General features: G+C 45.6%; 1 protein-coding gene across 1 annotated transcript; it reads right to left on the bottom strand.

Annotated features, from left to right (window-relative positions):
- Positions 1-597: 597 nt before the first annotated feature.
- On the bottom strand, positions 598-20,722 carry LOC122941454 (retinol-binding protein 5-like). Its single transcript, XM_044298719.1, has 4 exons — positions 20,579-20,722; positions 11,521-11,699; positions 1,932-2,033; positions 598-1,094 (listed from the first exon to the last, which is right to left on the bottom strand). The coding sequence occupies exons 1-4, from the start codon at positions 20,649-20,651 to the stop codon at positions 1,044-1,046; spliced, it is 405 nt and encodes a 134-aa protein (XP_044154654.1). The 5' UTR covers positions 20,652-20,722; the 3' UTR covers positions 598-1,043.
- Positions 20,723-22,491: the final 1,769 nt, after the last annotated feature.

Here is a 22,491-nt window from a genome sequence, read left to right as displayed (position 1 = left end):
TTTTGTGTGTAGTAATATAGTATTTTAAAGGCATATTAATAAAAGTAAAGTTTTAATCACAGGAAAGGCACATGATAAAAAGACGTAAATAGGTCCAGATGGACCAAATGTTAGTTTTCTTGTACTGGCACACATTATAAGGGGGAAGGGGCGTAGCTATAGGGGGTGAAGAGGTAGCAGTCGCTCCCGGGCCCAGGAGCCCGAGGGGGCCCAAAGACCCTTGTGCCACAAAAGAAGACACCAGTATTATAGAAAGTGCATGCTGGTCAAGTGACACCTCTGACTCAAGGGGGGGCCGTTTCAATTTTTGCCTCGGGCAGGACAAAGGCCTTGTGCTTCCTGCCCTTGGCCACAAAGCACTGAGGGAAGGGGGGCCCCAAGCTGAACTCTTGCACCAGGGCCCATGAGCCTTTAGCTACGCCCCTGGTGGCATTTTTTGTACTGGCACACGTTATAAGGAGGTATTTTTGTACTGGCACACATTATAAGGGGGATTTTTTAGTACTGGCATTGTAAGGCTATACATTGGGCCCATGTTCCAAGGCTAGGGTTAGAATTTGCAGTGCATGTGTAAGTCTGAATCTCTTGCTGCACAAGCGCTTCAGACTTCCACATGTGCTGCGGGTGCTAACCCCAGGCTAGGGTCAAGTGCCCAAAGTATGGCACTTGATGCCAGAAGCGGCCAGCACACGGGATAGCAGCGCACCGCCAATAAGCTTGCACGCAACTTGCAGAAAAATAGAACATCCCTTTAACTGTTTTATCATCAGGCTTCGTACAATCAATGAAGGGGGCTGTAGGTTCACAGAGATAGACTGTTATGGCGCCAGGTCCACCTCTATCCCTGTAGACAGTGATCGGATCACCCTGAGCGTATCAATGGTCGCCCCCCTGGTGCCCTGGTCACCAACATCCATTGGCCTTCTCCTGGAACGTGACAGCAGTGATATGAAGAGAGCTGACAACAATCAAGTGAAAACATATTCCTATGGAGACATCATCCGGAAGATTCCGTGTTTGCAGGGTCACAATCTTCTTCTCCATTATACTCTGCGGTAGGTTTGTATGCAGACTGCATCCCCCGCCGTCAGCTCCTGGGAAGAAAAAGAGAGTCAAAGGGTTAATAGGTTAATCGACCCAAGATTTGCTCCAATGCATTTAAAATTAAATAAAAATGAAGCAACTTTGTAAACAGTCTTTATTCACAATGTCCTTCCGTTTTATGTATTCAGCTCCTAAGCAGACGTATGTGTTCCCATGGCTCCAGACTACAAGTACACCCTGTGTAGTCTGATCCTGCCGTCGTGTCTGAGTCTACCCCCTCCTTTTTTTTTTGTGGCCTGTATGCGGAACCATTCATTTCAACGGGGCCGCAAAAAAAAACGGAAATTACTCGGTGTGCATTCCATATCCGTATCTCTGCAAGTCTGTTCCACACAAAAAATAGAACATGTCCTATGGATGTAACACGGACATCTCACAGATGTCATCCTTTTTTATTTATTTTTTGCGGATCCTAACCTAACTCTTTCTTTCTAATGAGACAAAACACCGGTTGTCACAGCTCCGCCCCTTTTATTAGCTGGAATGTAAAGTGATCGTATTTAAAGGAAACGTGCAGCAGTGTCCACATTTCTCTAACTTCTTGTAACTAACTTTGATAAAAGAAGAGGGTCCTGATCTGAGCACCTCCATCTACTAACAGGTGGGGTACATGAAAGTCAGTTCTCCAAACTGGACCACCCCTTTAAGGTTTTTTTTCCCCATACACTTTTTAAGAACCCTTTATGCAGTGGTCGGAAACCAGGGGTCTACAGCTATCGAGGTATGTCAGTAGCTATAGTTTCATAAGCTTTGAAGACCCCGTCTCTACAGACAGTGTACAATGAGATGGTAGCGAGAACAGGCGACAAACATGGTTGGGATCTCACCGTAAGCAATAAATCTCCCTCCAGCCACTGCTTCCAGCCACGGTTCGGGACCTCACCCTTCTGCACACACACCAGCTTGTTATCTTCCCAGGATACAGTGGTCTGTAAAGAGACACAACATATCACTGAAACCACCAACAAGCTGCTGTTGACGGATCCGTTATTTGCATTTCTCATTTCTTGAACGTTTTGATGATATAAATGTGAGGCTTATTAAAGTCAATTCCTGTTTTTGTAATTGTAGTGTTTCCTACTGATATAATAGGGTTAAATAAACATAATTAAATGTTGGATATTATTCGGTATAAAAGCTTAGATGGCTACAGAGGGGACCTCATGGTTTTCGGTTTTCCCATGCTAGAGAATCCTGATTGCGTCCAGATGCATACTATGAGGATATATACATCCGTCATACATCCTATTGGCTCATTTATACTTTTAGATTATAAGGGTGACACCCAAGTTTTTGCTAATAAAATAAGTATTCTGCTGTTTAAGAGGGACAAATAATCTTCACTTGATAAAAATGTTGTCAGAGGACATATAATTAAGTACTTATATGTCAAATAAAGTTTATGGCCCTGATTTATCATACCTTCACTCCAGAAAAGTCGCAAAATAGGGCTTTTGCGACTTTTCGCAACATTTTGCGACTTTTCGCATTTTTACACCACTCACTCCAGTTTTGTAACATGGGTGTGATTAGCTATGTTAATGAGTTTCACTCCAGATTTATCATTGCGACTTTTAAAAAAAAGTCACCATCTCACTCCAGGAGGAGGCGCAGTAGGAAAACTGGAGAAGCTTCTTGAGACAGAAGTGTTAGGTTTAGGATAAGACTAATTTATCAAACAACCTTTGACATTTGATAAATGTGGCACAAAGTTCTCCAACACTGACTCAAGCAAAACTGACTTCAAATATACTCCTCAAGATACATTTCCTCCCCAAGAGTCATAGTTTCTCATTCTTTTACCCTTAGACTAAATTATAGGATTTTGAGCATTGCAGACACCATAGTTAGATGCCTTGCTTAGGGATCATTCAAAATTTCTACCATCACACCATAAAATAACAATTCTGGCAAATGATTTCTTAGAAGTCCGAACCTTGTTCTGCCTCAGTTACACCCCCAGGAAATTTGTAAATGAATAACTGTAACAAAGTTACCTGTCCGGACTCCAGCGGTGCGATCCACAGCCTCAGCACGGGAGAGCCGTGCTGCTGAACTACGCCCCCTGGTGACGCAAACGCATCCTTCGCAACAGGATGCAATGCTCTGTTTCTCCCTGCAGCAGGCTTGTGCTGGGAGAGATTAGCAGTGGGCTCATTGCTCAGCTGCTCTATTCCTATGTGCTAGTGATTCTGGCAAATGGAGATCCAAGTCTGATTCAGGCACTTGACGCTCTATTTAAATCCCATCCTGGCAATACACCAGTGTCAGTGATAGTCTCTGGCTCACTCGCTGTGTTGCTGGTTCTTGTTCCTGTGCTTATTTGGATTGCTCGTGCTTCTTACCCCTGCTCATCTTCTGATCATTCTCTGTCTCTTGTTTGGTACTGCATAGTCTGTGTGGTTCTGATCTCTGCTTGTCTTCTAACCACTCTTTGTCTCTCGGTACTGCATAGGCCAACTGGTTTTGACCTATTTACAAACGACTTTGTATTGTGTTTGTCTTTGTTTGTCAGTACGTCTCTGCACTTATATAGCTTAGGAACTGTCGACCAGTTGCAGTCTAGCTATTTAGAACTTGTACTGCAAATAAGTAGGGAAAGCGGGCTTAGTACTAGCAAAGGAGAGCTGACAGATCCTCTATACTACACCACACAGGAGAGCTGACAGATCCTCTATACTACACCACACAGGAGAGCCGACAGATCCTCTATACTACACCGCACAGGAGAGCTGACAGATCCTCTATACTACACCACACAAGAGAGCTGACAGATCCTCTATACTACACCACACAGGAGAGCTGACAGATCCTCTATACTACACCACACAGGAGAGCTGACAGATCCTCTATACTACACCACACAGGAGAGCTGACAGATCCTCTATACTACACCGCACAGCAGAGCTGACAGATCCTCTATACTACACCACACAGGAGAGCTGACAGATCCTCTATACTACACCACACAGGAGAGCCGACAGATACTCTATACTACACCACACAGGAGAGCTGACAGATCCTCTATACTACACCACACAGGAGAGCTGACAGATCCTCTATACTACACCACACAGGAGAGCCGACAGATCCTCTATACTACACCACACAGGAGACGCTGACAGATCCTCTATACTACACCACACAGGAGAGCTGACAGATCCCTCTATACTACACCACACCAGGAGAGCTGACAGATCCTCTATACTACACCACACAGGCAGAGCTGACAGATCCTCTATACTACACCACACAGGAGAGCTGACAGATCCTCTATACTACACCACACAGGAGAGCTGACAGATCCTCTATACTACACCACACAGGAGAGCGGACAGATCCTCTATACTACAACCACACAGGAGAGCTGACAGATCCTCTATACTACACCACACAGGAGAGCTGACAGATCCTCTATACTACACCACACAGGAGAGCTGACAGATCCTCTATACTACACCACACAGGAGAGCTGACAGATCCTCTATACTACACCACACAGGAGAGCTTGACAGATCCTCTATACTACACCGACACAGGAGAGCTGACAGATCCTCTATACTACACCACACAGGAGAGCTGACAGATCCTCTATACTACACCACACAGGAGAGCTGACAGATCCTCTATACTACACCACACAGGAGAGCTGACAGATCCTCTATACTACACCACACAGGAGAGCTGACAGATCCTCTATACTACACCACACAGGAGAGCTGACAGATCCTCTATACTACACCACACAGGAGAGCTGACAGATCCTCTATACTACACCGCACAGGAGAGCTGACAGATCCTCTATACTACACCACACAGGAGAGCTGACAGATCCTCTATACTACACCACACAGGAGAGCTGACAGATCCTCTATACTACACCACACAGGAGAGCTGACAGATCCTCTATACTACACCACACAGGAGAGCTGACAGATCCTCTATACTACACCACACAGGAGAGCTGACAGATCCTCTATACTACACCGCACAGGAGAGCTGACAGGATCCTCTATACTACACCGCACAGGAGAGCTGACAGATCCTCTATACTACACCACACAGGAGAGCCGACAGATCCTCTATAACTACACCACACAGGAGAGCTGACAGATCCTCTATACTACACCGCACAGGAGAGCTGACAGATCCTCTATACTACAACACACAGGAGAGCTGACAGATCCTCTATACTACACCACACAGGAGAGCTGACAGATCCTCTATACTACACCACACAGGAGAGCTGACAGATCCTCTATACTACACCACACAGGAGAGCTGACAGATCCTCTATACTACACCACACAGGAGAGCCGACAGATCCTCTATACTACACCACACAGGAGAGCTGACAGATCCTCTATACTACACCGCACAGGAGAGCTGACAGATCCTCTATACTACACCACACAGGAGAGCTGACAGATCCTCTATACTACACCACACAGGAGAGCTGACAGATCCTCTATACTACACCAGCACAGGAGAGCCGACAGATCCTCTATACTACACCACACAGGAGAGCCGACAGATCCTCTATACTACACCAGCACAGGAGAGCCGACAGATCCTCTATACTACACCACACAGGAGAGCCGACAGATCCTCTATACTACACCACACAGGAGAGCTGACAGATCCTCTATACTACACCACACAGGAGAGCTGACAGATCCTCTATACTACACCACACAGGAGAGCTGACAGATCCTCTATACTACACCACACAGGAGAGCTGACAGATCCTCTATAACTACACCACCAGGAGAGCCGACAGATCCTCTATACTACACCGCACAGGAGAGCCGACAGATCCTCTATACTACACCGCACAGGAGAGCCGACAGATCCTCTATACTACACCACACAGGAGAGCTGACAGATCCTCTATACTACACCACACAGGAGAGCCGACAGATCCTCTATACTACACCACACAGGAGAGCTGACAGATCCTCTATACTGCACCACACAGGAGAGCTGACAGATCCTCTATACTGCACCTCACAGGAGAGCTGACAGATCCTCTATACTACACCTCACAGGAGAGCTGACAGATCCTCTATACCACACCGCACAGGAGAGCTGACAGATCCTCTATACTACACCGCACAGGAGAGCCGACAGATCCTCTATACTACACCTCACAGGAGAGCTGACAGATCCTCTATACCACACCGCACAGGAGAGCTGACAGATCCTCTATACTACACCGCACAGGAGAGCCGACAGATCCTCTATACTACACCACACAGGAGAGCTGACAGATCCTCTATACTACACCACACAGGAGAGCCGACAGATCCTCTATACTACACCACACAGGAGAGCCGACAGATCCTCTATACTACACCACACAGGAGAGCCGACAGATCCTTTTTACAAGGCAACTTTTGCTGTTGAAGTTTTTACACATCTTCCGAGCAGCTCTTTGATGTGTTGCTCCAGTCTCCTTGTGTTCTGATGATGGGATTTCTGATCTATAAACATTCTTTGCATCTGACTGTATATTTGGTTTTACTTGTTTGGAAGCTGATATTTTATCCACCAGATCCCTTGTTCTGTGCACCACCACTTGGTGTCAGTGTAGTACACACATTACCTACAGGCCATAGTTCAATAATTGTGTATTTTTCTGTGTATTATATTTAGCCATTAACTCAAGGTTGGGCTGAATAATACGTTTGCATTGCTGCTGGAGTCAGGGATAAGTGAGTGTGGGAGGATGTGACAGCTGATAATACAGAGCCGGGAATATGTCAATGACAAAAGGACTAAAAACTTATTTTGCCAAGCATAGATTAATGAATATGATGGGTGTTGTTCTATTTTACCCTTGTGTGGGGGTTATACATTCTGCAAGCTGATTTTATCAGTCATATTGCATTTGGAAACATTTCCAGCCCCACAAAATAATATTCTCTGCAGCATTTTTCCTTTCATTTTTCCTTCCCATGTACATAACCATACATTTGGAAGATGAGGTTTAACACTGACAAATGTAAGTTTATGCACATAGGAAGGAATAATGCAAGTCACCCGAACATACTAAATGGTAAAACACTCGGTAACACTGACATGGAAAAGGACCCAGAAATTTTAATAAACAGCAAACTAAGCTGTAGAAACCAGTGTCAGGCAGCTGCTGCCAAGGCCAATAAGATAATGGGTTGCATCAAAAGGGGCATAGATGCCGGTGATGAGAACATAGTTCTACCACTTTACAAATCGCTAGTTAGACCACACATGGAGTACTGTGTACAGTTCTGGGCTCCAGTGAACAAAGCAGACATAGCAGAGCTGGAGAGGGTCCAGAGGAGGGCATCTAAAGTAATAACTGGAATGGGGCAACTACAGTACCCTGAAAGATTATCAACATTAGGGTTATTCACTTTAGAAAAAAGACGACTGAGGGGAGATGTAATTACTATGTATAAATATATCAGGGGTCAGTACAGAGATCTCTCCCATCATCTATTTATCCCCAGGACTGTGACTGTGACGAGGGGACATCCTCTGCGTCTGGAGGAAAGAAGGTTTGTACACAAACATAGAAGAGGATTCTTTACGGTAAGAGCAGTGAGACTATGGAGCTCTCTGGCTGAGGAGGTGGTGATGGTGAGTACAATAAAGGAATTCAGGAGGGGCCTGGATGTATTTCTGGAGTGTAATAATATTACAGGCTATAGCTACTAGAGAGGGGTCGCTGGTCCAGGGAGTTATTCTGATGCCTGATTGGAGTCGGGAAGGAATTTATTTCCCCTAAAGTGAGAAAAATTGGCTTCTACCTCACTTTTTTTTTTTCCTTTCTCTGGATAAACTTGCAGGATAACAGGCCGAACTGGATGGACAGAGGGCTTTTTTCATCTATGTTACTGTGTATTTGTATAGTCCCCCCACTATTTGGGGCTTTTTGTTCAACGTACATAATACTGTAGTTTATTGTCCAAATAAAATTGCTATACAGTGCCCATACCATACTGCCCTGCAGAGTGAAGAGAACTCTAGGTGGTTTAGAGGTTCCTTTCATCTCTGTGATGGTCTGCGACAACAGTGTAAAAGCTAAGGGAGTTTTCCTACAAAAAAAATCACTAATCCCCTCCATACTGGCTAGGGCAGGGATGGGCAAACTGTGGCTCTCCAGCTGTTGTAAAACTCCAACTCCCAGTATGCCCAGTCTATCTACAGCTATCAGCCTACAGCAGGGCATGATGGGATTTGTAGTTTTACAACATCTGGAGAGCCGCAGTTTGCCCATCACTGGGCTAGGTGTCTGATCAGTGAGAGTTTGACCACTGGGACCCCACTGATCACAAGAATAGGGGACAGTCGTGCATGTCCGCTGCCGCTGTTTCATTCAACGCTATGCCACTTTACTTGGCCTTATGGTAGTACCATAAAGTTGAATGGAGCAGCAGTAGACGTATATGACCACCACTCCATTCCTATGGAGGAACAATGGACCCTCATTCTCATGATTAGTTGGGGGTCCTAGCGGTTATGACATTCATCCTGTGGATTGGGGAGAATTGTTTTGTGGGGAAAAAAAACTTGTATTGATCTTATTTCTGGTGGTCTAGGGTGGTTTATAGGTTCATGTATAATCCTCAATTGGTTTAGGGTGACTTAGGAGTCATATTACTATTATTGGTGGTCTAGGGTATCATAGGGGATATTAGTAATTCTCCTGGTTGTCTAGGGTATCACATTGTGTAGGGTGTTATATGGGTTAATACTAATATTCATGGTTTTCTAGGGTATTTTGGGTAAATTAGTAATGTTCCTTGTTGTCTAAAGTGCCGTATAGGTTAACACTAATATTCCTGGTTGTCTAGGATGTCATAAGGAATATAAAAAATTATTTTGGTTGTCTGAGGTATCATAGAAGTGATGTTCCTGGTTGTCTAGGTTGTCATAGGGGTTAATACTAATATTCTACTATTCCTTGCTGTTTAGGGTTTTATATAGTTTAATACTAATATTCCTGGTTGTCTGGGGTATCATAAGGGATATCAATAGCGTCCATGGTGGTCTAGGGTATCATAGGGGTCATTAGTAATGTTCCTTGTTGTTTAGGGCATCATATTCAATATTAATAATGTTTCTTGTTGTCTAGAGTATATTAGAAATGTTCCTGGTTGCCTAGGGTACCATAGGGGTTATGTTCCTTGTTGTCTAGGGTGTCATAGGGATTTATGCTAATATTGCTGGTTGTCTAGGGTGTTATAGGGGATACTAGTAATGTCCCTGGTTATCTAGGGTATCATAGAGGATATTAGTAATGTCCCTTGTTGTCTAAGGCATCATATTCAATATTAATAATGTTTCTTGTTGTCTAGGGTCCATTAGTAATGTCCCTGGTTATCTAGAGTATCATAGGTGTCGTAGGGGATAGTAGTAATGTCCCTGGTTGTCTAGGGTATCATAGAGGATATTAGTAATGTCCCTTGTTGTCTAGGGTATCATAAGAGATATTGGCAATGTCACTGGCTGTCTAGGGTATCATAGAGGGTATTAGTAATCTCCCTGGTTGTCTAGGTTTTTATAGGGGTATCACTGCCTGCAGCAGCACATGTGATCCTTGTCAAACTGTATACTGATATGAGGGACCACAGTGTATCAGTACAAAGGAGCAGGAACCCAGCAGTGGCGGCAGGTAAGTAGGATTCCCTCCGCATGTCCGGCAATGTGGGGGTCAAGTGAAGAGGCCCCAAATGTGGACAACCCTCTTAAGGGTATGGACCCATAGGACACATATTCTGGAGTCGACTTTCCACAGTGTATTTTTGCCATGTGTTATATACAAATTTGTAAAGGATTGTGCTGTGATTTTGCCATGGATTTCACCCTGTGCCCTACCAAGTGTGAAATTCACGGTATAAATATAAAGGCCATGGTACATCTTCGGGGACATTTATTTTATGATTGCATTTTACTAATTATAGGCTTAAAATCGTTTTTTCAATTGGTCTTTATTAAAAATATTCAGTAGCTTTGTCATAAAGGGTTAACTTCTGCCTAGCTGTAAAAATCGTACTTTCACTTTCTCTTTTTTGCCAGTCATCTAAAAACCCTTATCTTTAAATTACTAATAGCTCAAAAACACTTATTTGAGCCACATTCTTATCAGTAACATTAGAAGTGAGCAATTATGAGTTTATAAGCTCAGAGATAAGGAGCAATCAGCTGAGCTGCCTGACGGAACAGAGTAAAAATTCAGATCCTGTTACTGGAGAATATCAAGGCTGTACAGAGAAAGGGGCTCAACATTTTTAATAAAGACCAATTTAAATAATAATTTTTAGCTCAAAATTAGTACAATGAAATGATTTAAAAAAAAGTTGCCCCCAAAGGTGTCCATAGCCTTTAAAATTCTCATTTCAAGTCACTTTCCACTATAGACCTTTTCTCCAGAGTGTGGATGAGATTTGGAAAAACAGCATCCACTTTGCTGGTCATGTCATACACTGAAGATTTGTGTCCACATTTCTGCAGCATATACACCACGTGATAACACACTGAAATGCAATTACAACACTGTACAGATCCTGGTGCTGGTTTGAAAACTGTAGAATATTTTTAGTGGGACAAGCCCTTTATTGAAAAACTAGATTATGGTACAATGTTAAAAGAGTTGTTCAGTGGTATTAATTGTTTTTTATTTTGTATTTGGCTTACAAGGAAATCCAAATAAAACTAAACTGACCATCATCAATCTTCTGTCCCAGCTGTATCGACCGGAGCAGTGTCAGAAGCCTTGGGGCTGGAGACTGGGGATGGTAAATATGGTTTTTGGGAAATTTTCATGAGATTTTTATTTTTAATCTCCAGAGAGCCATATATTTAAAAACTAGTACAGCTGGACAAGTCCTTTAAGGCTAAAGCATAATTTTTTACAGTGAATGGTAACAGTGACTGGGGGTGATTATAAGGATATCATTGGAGGGCTGAGGTAATGAAGAGGTTAATGGTAATATCCTGAGTAGTCTAGAGGGGTGATGGGTAATGTTTGTATACCTGAGAGCTATCATAATGAAAAGAGTTTAATGGTGATATGCCTGATGATCTATGGTGGTCAGTGGTATGGTCCTGGTGATCTAACATAGTGAAGTGGTGAGAGGCAGCATCCCTACTGGTTGGAGCTATGGTGGTTGAAAGATTACTGGTAAAATCCCTGGTGGTCTTGGGTGTTGAAGTGGTCAGTATTAAAGGGGGTGAAGTAAAATGGAATGTTTTGCTACTCTACTGTCAGCTTGTTGCTGGTTTCCCATCCTCAGGGGCCATAGTGACCAGTAGACCTTTGCAAATACCAGGTTTTCTCCAAAAAAAAAAAAAAAAGATTTGACCTACAAGATATCATGACTATTTCTCAGATTCCGTTTTCCAGCATGGTGCACCCCAACAGATGTATACCTTGCAGATTCGTCCATCTAAAATACCCATGTTCTCTTCAAATTCTTCCCCCAAGATGAAATCCATGAAGTAGTTCCGGAAGGTGCTGAGCGTTCTCATAATCACGCGGTTACCGTCCACTTCAAACTCTTTCTCTGGGCGCAGAAGTAAAATAATCTTGCGCAGAGCAACGTTCAGATCTACAAGTGGAAGATGTGAGAAGTACAGAGTGGTATTATATGATTATTATAAAGCAGAAAATATGGCTGCCGATTTTATTTCAAGACACGGAGGCTCATATTTGCTTAACTCTTTCTTTACTGAACATTAGCAGCAAAGATAACTGAAGAAAATGACATCAGTGTAACCATGGTAATAACTCCACCCCCATAGCCCCTATATAAGGCGCATCACCACATGGACACTTCCTCTTTCTTTGCTGCTTCACAGATAAGTACATGGTTATAATTTTAATCTATGTTGGTTTAATCTGTATAGCGTCATTACCCTGTGTTTTATTATTAACCCTTTATAAGATAGGGTTTTTGCTTGCGGACGTCATCCTTGGCGTCCGTTAGTTTGAAAGGACTCATTTGTCCTCCTTTTGTCTTTCCCCCTGTCTGGGCTCTCCTTGTAGTTCTCTATTTCTTTCGTTTCGGCTCTTTTTCATTCGGCCGATTTGGTTCCGCTGGGTTTCCGGTTCTGGTGCCCGGCGCTTTGATATTATTTTTTCCCTTATTCTGTACCTTGCTCGGCCATTTTTCCTCCCCCCCCCCCTTCTCCTCTAGGCCTTACCTTTTTTCCCCGCTTCTTCCCGGGCTGCGCGCGCTCGTAATCTCGCGAGGTGCGAGATTCGCGGGCACCATCTTGGTTTCCGGACGCCGTGATCTCGCGGGATTGCTGACGTCACCCGGCTAGCGTTCGCTCATTGGCTCTCACCCTTGGGAGGTGGAGACTTCGGGTTTCCACTCCTTCTTCGATTCCCGGTCTTTTCTTGTGTGCCTTCCGGCTTCTGTTACGGTTAGTCTGTATCTTCAGCGCCGCGCATTTCTATCCGGTATTGTCGTGTACCTGCCCCTGTTGGTTCTGTTGGGGTGACTCACTCCTGCAGGATCTTTCCATCATGTCCTTAGTGCCAGCTTCCCCTGCCGCTTCTGCCCAGGACCGACACACTAGTCAGGTAGCTCCCACCACACCCCTCAGGGTTAATGAAGCCCCCTCTACTGTAGTGCAGGCTGCTCAGTTACAGCAGTCCATATCCGATGCAATTGTTGCGGCAATGGGGACCATGTCAGCTTCTCTGACACAGTCCATATCACAGGCCCTTAAGTCACATCCAGTTTCGGATATGCCCCCTCCTGCCTCCAGAACACTCCTGAATGATGGCTCTGGCCCATCCACTGAATGCGTGAACAAGTCACGCAAAAGAGCTAACCCGCGCCCGGCAGAAAGGGTGCGATCTTGGAAAACCGCCCGGGCTCTCCCGGATACGGTATCGGATTCAGACGCAGAGTCTGTTGAGGAGGCAGGGGAGGAGTGGTTTACTCACTCAGGGGACGAGTTAGCTGATATCGCAGTTGACACTGCCTTGGATGACCCGTCTCTGACAACGGGTGTCGTTACTGAGCCGCTTGATAGCATCAAAGACGCAATTATGGACCCCTTGGGGGATCCTCTATTTAACCCTGACCAGCTTCACCACCCAAGGTCCTCTGAGTGGCTTCCGGCCACCCATGTGACCCAGTATCTTGAGGCTAGGATCCGCATGCCTCTTTCCAAGGAGGCGCGCAGCAAGCTGCGCGCAGAATGCCCCCGTCCCTTAATCCCTAACAGGATATGTGAGACCCCGACCGTGGACCCTAAAGTGGTCCAGTTTCAAAACCGGTTTCAACCCCCGCAAGGGGCTTGATTCTGCGCTCAAAGCTTGCCAGGACAAATTGCTTGATCTAACCGGCCCACTGGCTAAAATCTTCGATTTAGCCGAGGCCGCTAGAGTAGCGGGCACGCAGGTCGACCCAGAGGATCTTAGCGGCTGGGCCCAAAGGGCTATATGTTTAGTGGGCAATGTAAACACCTCCATTGCCATCGAGAGACGTAAGGCCATCTTAATGAAGATTGAGCCCAAATTAGCGAATCTGTCTCTATCTGAGTCTGGTAAGGAGGCGCAAGGCCTCCTTTTCGGAGATCCCTTTATTAAAGAGTTAGGAAAATATGTGGGGGCCTTTACGGCCCTTGATAAGGCGCAGAGTTCTATGCGCCGCGTTTTCCAGTCTCGTTTTTCATCCAGGGCCGGCAGTCTCAGGGGCCGACTGTCCGGCCGCTCCAATTTCCAGCCCAGAGGCACGGGCAGAGGCTCCTTTAATTATCGTCAGTCCCTTCAGGATCCCAAGTACCAGCCAACTTTCTTCCCGTCTCGTGGAGGTTCCTTCCGTTCCAGAGGGTTCCGAGGCGCTCCAGGATCCAGACGCCCATATGGTAAGCCGTCTTTGTGTGTCTTATCCGATTTCGCTACAGGTTGGGGGAAGGCTCCGTTTCTTTTTCCATGCGTGGTCAAGGATCACCTCAGACCAGTGGGTTATCTCCACAGTCCAGGGGTTCACCATCGAGTTGGTGTCCACCCCAACGAACCTTCCTCCCATCCCGAGAGTTTCTTGTTCAAACCAGATACAGACACTTTTAGATACAGAACTTTCTTCCCTCCTCCGGAAGGAGGCTATAGAGCTGTCCCCCGATCCTCACTCGGGAATACTGAGCAGTATTTTTCTAGTGCAGAAGAAGGGCGGCCAATTCCGTCCGGTCATAAACCTAAAGAACTTGAATGTCTTCGTTCGTTACAGACATTTCAAAATGGAGGGCATCCATCTGTTAAGGGATCTGCTTCAGCCAGGAGACTGGTTCGTCAAGTTGGATCTAAAGGATGCATATCTCACAGTTCCAGTGGCCCCTGCATCCCGAGGTCTTCTCCAGTTCCCTTGGGGAGACCGCATCTGGCGTTTTACCTGCCTCCCGTTTGGTCTGTCATCTGCCCCGTGGTGTTTTACGAAGCTCATGAAGCCGGCAGTGGCCTGGCTCAGAGGGAGAGGAATTCGTCTGATCATTTATTTGGACGACATCCTGATTATGGCTCAGGATCCGGCCCTTTTACTGGGTCATCTGAGGTTGACTCAAGATCTCCTTCAGGGCTTGGGGTTCATTCTCAACCTGGAGAAGTCTTGTCTTTTGCCGGCCACGTCCATAGAGTTCCTGGGGTTCACCATAGATTCAGGAAGTCAAACACTCAGTTTACCTGCGTCCAAGGTCAAGGCGATCCGCAAGGAGATCCGCCATTCTCTCACTCTCCCGCAGGTGTCTCTCCGTCAACTGGCTCGTCTGATTGGTCTTCTAACTTCTTCCATTCAGGCGATTTTCCCAGCCCCTCTCCACTATCAAGCCCTTCAGAGGCTCAAAATTGCTCACCTCAGGGCGGGGGCCTCATTCTCGGACACTCTGGTCTTGGACACGGAAACCAGGCACGAACTCGTGTGGTGGGTCCACAATTTATCTGTGTGGAATGGCCGAGCCATTTTTGGTCCCAGTCCCGACCTTGTCATCGAGTCGGATGCCAGCCTCATGGGATGGGGGGCCCATTGTCAAGGGGTGTCCACGGGAGGAGCGTGGTCCCCGGACGAATCACACCTGCATATCAACGCTCTCGAGCTTTTAGCGGGATCTTTTGCGATCCGCAGCTTTGCCCACGGGTCGGCTCGGGCGTGTGTGCGGTTGCGGATGGACAATGTCTCGGCTGTCCGTTACGTGAACTGCCTGGGAGGGACGCGCTCCAGAGTCCTGTCTTCTCTGGCCAAAGATTTTTGGGAGTTCTGCCTGTCCAGGGGGCTATCGGTGGTGGCCGAGTACCTTCCGGGGTTGCACAACACGTTGGCCGACTGGAGTTCTCGTTGTCTTTCAGATTCCAGCGATTGGAAGTTGGATTCGGGGGTGTTCCAGGATATTGTATCTCTTTGGGGCCCGTTGTCCATCGATTTATTCGCGTCGCGTTTGAACGCACAACTCCCCAGGTTCTTCAGCTGGCGTCCGGACCCGGAGGCCGAGGCAGTGGATGCCTTCCTCCAGTCCTGGGGCGGGTCTCTACCTTACGCCTTCCCTCCGTTCGCGCTCATCCCACGGGTGCTCGCTCAGGTGTGTCGCCAGCAGGCCCAGTTGGTGCTCATAGTGCCTTACTGGAGAACGCAGTCTTGGTTTCCTCAGCTACTTTACCTGCTGACGGAAGAACCTCGGCTCTTGCCATCCTTCCCGCTACTCCTGCTCGACCCGTACGGCCGTCCTCACCCTCTGCTTCTGGACAGGTCACTTCATCTTCTCGCCTGTCGAATTTCAGGGATTCCTGGGACTCCTTCGGCCTTTCGGCGGAGACTAGACGTCTGTTGGAGTCTGCATGGGCCCCGGGTACTAGACGAGCCTATCACGCTGCGTGGGACGTTGGTGCGATTCTCGGGGCTTGGATCCCGTACTTGCCCCTGTGACGGACATTCTTCAGTTCCTCACTTCTCTGTTTGAGGCGGGGAAGGCTTACCGTACTCTTAATGTGTACCGGTCTGCCATTTCCTCCAGGCATTCAGGTTTTGACGGTGCTCCTGCCGGCCAACATGCTTTGGTGTGCAGGTTGTTGCGCGGCTGTCCTCTAGCGCGGCCTCCGCGACCTCGTTTTTCTTCCACTTGGGACGTGGCGTCAGTTCTCAGGTTTTTGGAGGATTGGCCTTCCAACTCCATGTTGTCTCTTCGGCAGCTTTCAGCCAAATTAGTGACCCTGTTGTGTTTGATTTCTTGTAAACGCGTCTCTGATGTCCGAGCTCTGGATATTGACGCTCGCTATTTTACACCGGAGGGAGTCTTGTTCAATATTTCTCGGCGCACTAAGACGGGCATTAAGTCCGTTGCTTATCCATCCTTCCCGTCCTCTCTGCAGTTGTGTCCGGTGGCTTGTCTCAGGGAGTACGAGGCTCGCACTCTGACTTTTCGCTCGGGGACTGATCCTCAGCTATTCATTTCCTTCCGCCGCCCCTTTGCGCCGGTTTCAAGCGTCACTCTGTCCCGATGGGTTAAATGGATCCTATCCCTGTCGGGTATCGACACGTCCATCTTTACCGCGCATTCGGTGCGCGGGGCAGCGGCTACCTCTATGTCCGTGGCTGGTGCTCGTTTAGAGGATGTATTACGGTTGGCGGATTGGTCCCGAGTTGCTACCTTTCGGGAGTTCTATTTTAGACCTGTTCCTCACGCTTTTTCCTCCGTGATTGCTCAGCTTTAAACTAGCAAATATGAGCCTCCGTGTCTTGAAATAAAATTCAAGATTTTCCTAAAACATGACGTAAAGTCATGATTTTATGAAAGACACGGAGGCGAATATTTCCCTCCCTTTGTTTTTGTGCCCACCCATCTGGTCTGGGGTATCTCGTGACCTTCTTGGACTGTTACGTATATATGTGTTATTTAATATCTTATTGCTTCCGCAGGGAATGAGTCCGGGTGTGATTTCCATACTCGGTTCGTTGGTGTCCATATTACCATGATCTTATGTTCTCTCTTCAGGTTGATCACCCTCGTCAGCTGTTTCCAGGTTTTCGCCTTTCCTGCATTCCAGTTTGGTTGTTCCCGGCTGCAGTTCGGGCTGTCGGTTGACTGTTCAAGGTTCCAGGTTCTCGTCAGTTGAAGACCACAAAGAAAGAGGAAGTGTCCATGTGGTGATGCGCCTTATATAGGGGCTATGGGGGTGGAGTTATTACCATGGTTACACTGATGTCATTTTCTTCAGTTATCTTTGCTGCTAATGTTCAGTAAAGAAAGAGTTAAGCAAATATTCGCCTCCGTGTCTTTCATAAAATCATGACTTTACGTCATGTTTTAGGAAAATCTTGAATTATCGAGTCTTCAAGGAATGAAATAGTCTCATAATTAAATCATTATTTGGTAAAAATCATTTGTGATTGTGAATTGAAATTTGTGAAAATACCGTAAATTGTGAAACAATCTCTGCAATAACTTACGTTATTACACCCAACAACATTGTCACCTCCATCACATTACAACCAATAGTATTGTCACCTAATCACATTACAACCAACATCAATGTCACCCATCACATTACACCCAACATTGTCACCCATCACATTACACCCAACAACATTGTCACCCCATGACATTACAACCAACAGCATTGTCACCCCATCACATTGTACCCAGTAACATTGTCACCCATCACATTACACCAAACAACATTGTCATCCATGATATTACACCCAACAACATTGTCACCCATCACATTACACCCAACAACATTGTCACCCCATGACATTACACCCAACAACATTGTCACCCCATCACATTACAACCAACATCATTGTCACCCATCACATTACACCCAACAGCATTGTCACCCCATTACATTACAACCAACAGCATTGTCACCCCATCACATTGTACCCAGTAACATTGTCACCCATCACATTCCAACCAACAGCATTGTCACCCAATCACATTCCAACCAACAGCATTGTCACCCTATCACATTACACCCCAACAGCAGTGTCATCCATCACATTATACTCAACAGCATTGTCACCCTTCATATTATACCCAAAAACATTGTTTCGCATCAATTTATACACAACAACATTGTCACCCATCACATTACACCCAACAACATTGTCACCCATCAGATTACACCCAACAACATTGTCACCTCCATCACATTACAACCAACAGTATTGTCACCTAATCACATTACAACCAACATCAATGTCACCCATCACATTACACCCAACAACATTATCACCCATCACATTACACCCAACAACATTGTCACCCATCACATTACACCCAACAACATTGTCACCCCATGACATTACAACCAACAGCATTGTCACCTAATCACATTACAACCAACATCATTGTCACCCATCACATTACACCCAACAACATTGTCACCCATAAGATTACACCCAACAACATTGTCACCTCCATCACATTACAACCAACAGTATTGTCACCTAATCACATTACAACCAACATCAATGTCACCCATCACATTACACCCAACAACATTGTCACCCATCACATTACACCCAACAACATTGTCACCCATCACATTACACCCAACATTGTCCCCCCATGACATTACAACCAACAGCATTGTCACCTAATCACATTACAACCAACATCATTGTCACCAATCACATTACACCCAACAACATTGTCACCCATCACATTACACCCAACAACATTGTCACCCCATGACATTACACCCAACAACATTGTCACCCCATCACATTACACCCAACATCATTGTCACCCATCACATTACACCCAACAGCATTGTCACCCCATTACATTACAACCAACAGCATTGTCACCCCATCACATTGTACCCAGTAACATTGTCACCCATCACATTCCAACCAACAGCATTGTCACCCAATCACATTACAACCAACAGCATTGTCACCCAATCACATTACACCCCAACAGCAGTGTCATCCATCACATTATACTCAACAGCATTGTCACCCTTCCTATTATACCCAAAAACATTGTTTCGCATCAATTTATACACAACAACATTGTCACCCATCACATTACACCCAACAACATTGTCACCCATCACATTACACCCAACAACATTGTCACCTCCATCACATTACAACCAACAGTATTGTCACCTAATCACATTACAACCAACATCAATGTCACCCATCACATTACACCCAACAACATTGTCACCCATCACATTACACCCAACAACATTGTCACCCCATGACATTACAACCAACAGCATTGTCACCCCATCACATTACAACCAACATCATTGTCACCCATCACATTACACCCAACAGCATTGTCACCCCATTACATTACAACCAACAGCATTGTCACCCCATCACATTGTATCCAGTAACATTGTCACCCATTACATTCCAACCAACAGCATTGTCACCCAATCACATTACAACCAACAGCATTGTCACCCAATCACATTACACCCCAACAGCATTGTCATCCATCACATTATACTCAACAGCATTGTCACCCTTCATATTATACCCAAAAACATTGTTTCGCATCAATTTATACACAACAATATTGTCACCCATCACATTACACCCAACAATATTGTCACCCATCACATTACACCCAACATCATTGTCAACCATTGCATTACACCCAACATCATTGTCACCCATCACATTACACCCAACATCATTGTCACCCATCACATTACACCCAACATCATTGTCACCCATCATATTACACCCAACCACATTCTCACCCATCACATTACACCCAGTAACATTGTTACCCCATCACATTACACCCAACATCATTGTCACCCATCACATTACACCCAACAACATTGTCACCCCATCACATCACACCCAACAATATTGTCACCCATCACATTACACCCAACAATATTGTCACCCATCACATTACACCCAACAATATTGCCACCCATCAAATTACACCCAACAATATTGCCACCCATCAAATTACACCCAACATCATTGTCACCCATCACATTAAACCCAACATCATTGTCACCCATCACATTACACCCAACAACATTGTCACCCATCATATTACACCCAACCACATTGTCACCATCACATTACACCCAACATGATTGTCACCCATCACATTACATCCAACAACATTGTCACCCATCACATTACACCCAACATCATTGTCACCCATCACATTACACCCAACAACATTATCACCCCATCATATCATACTCAACAACATTGTCACCACATGACATTGTACCTAACAGCATTGTCACTCATCATATTATCCCAGCGATGCACCCAATTATTCTCCTACTGACCACATTATAAGCTGTCCTATCATTTACACCCTGCAGTTTTGCCAGTCCCACCGTCATATTCTTTTAGCAAAACAATGAGACCCATCAGGTTACATCTTGAACCAGACCACATACTTTCTGACATTACAGTCTGAGGGAGCTATCATTACCCTTGCGCCCTCATGCAGCTTTTCCATCCTACACTCAGCGATGATTTCTTACTTAAAGCTTTGAGATATTCCTCCAGGTTTTCCTGTGATACCAGCTCGTACTTTCCATTGAGCGCTGCGGCCATGCTGGTGCCCTGTCCTGTGGTATTATACGGTTATTTCTCCTGCCTGCAGATACTTTCTACCTCATGTTACGGGTCAGGACGTGTCCCTGTCTGCCCTGTATCTGCTGCGTTCCTTTAATGTGCAGTCTAATCCCCATTATATCTTAGCCAGGCCCACAAAATAATATAATGCCACTTTATGCCAACAGCAAACAAAACATTAACCTCCAGCCTGCCAGGAACAGTCTGGGAGCTGATGGTTATTGCACCTTCATAGTGATTTACAAACCAGTTAAAGAGACTCAGCCTCCCTTATGGAAATTTGCTATTACTATGGAGGCTGCCCATAAGGGTCATCTGCTGCGTAAAAGGGCACTACACAGGGTTTGTTTGTAGTCTGAAGATTTTTTTAATGCATTGTTTTGCATTGGAGCTGTGCACACAAAGCGGGAGAGTATTAATACAAACTATTTTAAAAGTTTCTTTTATATTTTTTAGGTTTATTGGTTGTAGAAGGGTTCACAACCTATAAAAAGGATTATATTTTTGAGATATTTTCCTGCGGTGCCATCCCACCCATGTTTAGAGTTAACTGCGGCATGTCCAATACAATATGGAATATCCACTAAAATACTGACCAGGAGTGCCCATGGGAATACTGATAGGAAAGTGCCCACTAAAATACAGATTGGGGAGTATCCACTAAAATACTGCCTGGGAGTGCCCAATACAGTACTTACCGGGGAGTGCCCACTACAATACTGACTAGGGAGTACCCACTACAATACTGACTGGGGAGTAACCAATAAAATACTGACTGGGGCGTCACCAATACAAAACTGACTGAGTAGTGCCCACTACAATACTGACTGAGGAGTGCCCACTACAAAACTGACTGAGGAGTGCCCACTACAATACTGACTGCGGAGTGCCCACTACAATACTGACTGAGGAGTGCCCACTACAATACTGACTGAGGAGTGCCCACTACAATACTGACTGCGGAGTGCCCACTACAATACTGACTGAGGAGTGCCCACTACAATACTGACTGAGGAGTGCCCACTACAATACTGACTGCAGAGTTTTTACTACAATACTGACTGAGGAGTGTCCGCTACAATACTGACTGAGGAGTGCCCACTACAATACTGACTGAGGAGTGCCCACTACAATACTGACTGAGGAGTGCCCACTACAATACTGACTGAGGAGTGCCCACTACAATACTGACTGAGGAGTGCCCACTACAATACTGACTGAGGAGTGCCCACTACAATACTGACTGGGGAGTTTTTACTACAATACTGACTGAGGAGTTTTTACTACAATACTGACTGAGGACTGACCAATACAATATTGACCAACGATTGGCCACTACAATACTGACTGGGGAGTTCCCACTACAAAACTGACCAAGGAAGTGCCCAATACAATGCTGACCGGGGAGTAACAACTACAATACTGACCGGGAGAGCCCACCTCAGTACTAAGCACTTAATGCTCACCAAGAGTGTTCACTACAATACTGACTGGGGAGTCCCCACTATAAAATTGACAGAGGCAGTGCCCACTAAAATACTGACTGAATAGTGCCCATTAAAATACTGACTGGGGAGTGCCCACTACAATAATGATGGGAGGTGCCAACTACAAAACTGACCATGAAAGTGTACTAGGAGTGACCACTTCAGTACTCAGCAGGGAGTTCCCAATACAATACTAAACATGGAGTGCCCAGTACAATACAGACTGGTGAGAAACCACGTCAATACTGATTGGGGAGTGCCCACTACAGTACTGATTAGCGAGTGCCCACTAAAATTCTAACCAAAGAGTGCCCACTACAATACTGGCCAGA

The sequence above is a fragment of the Bufo gargarizans genome, chromosome 6 (genome assembly GCF_014858855.1).
Source record: "Bufo gargarizans isolate SCDJY-AF-19 chromosome 6, ASM1485885v1, whole genome shotgun sequence".
Classification (NCBI taxonomy): domain Eukaryota; kingdom Metazoa; phylum Chordata; class Amphibia; order Anura; family Bufonidae; genus Bufo; species Bufo gargarizans.
The sequence above is the reverse complement of the archived record's forward strand: the minus strand, read 5'-3'. Positions and strand labels throughout refer to the sequence as shown.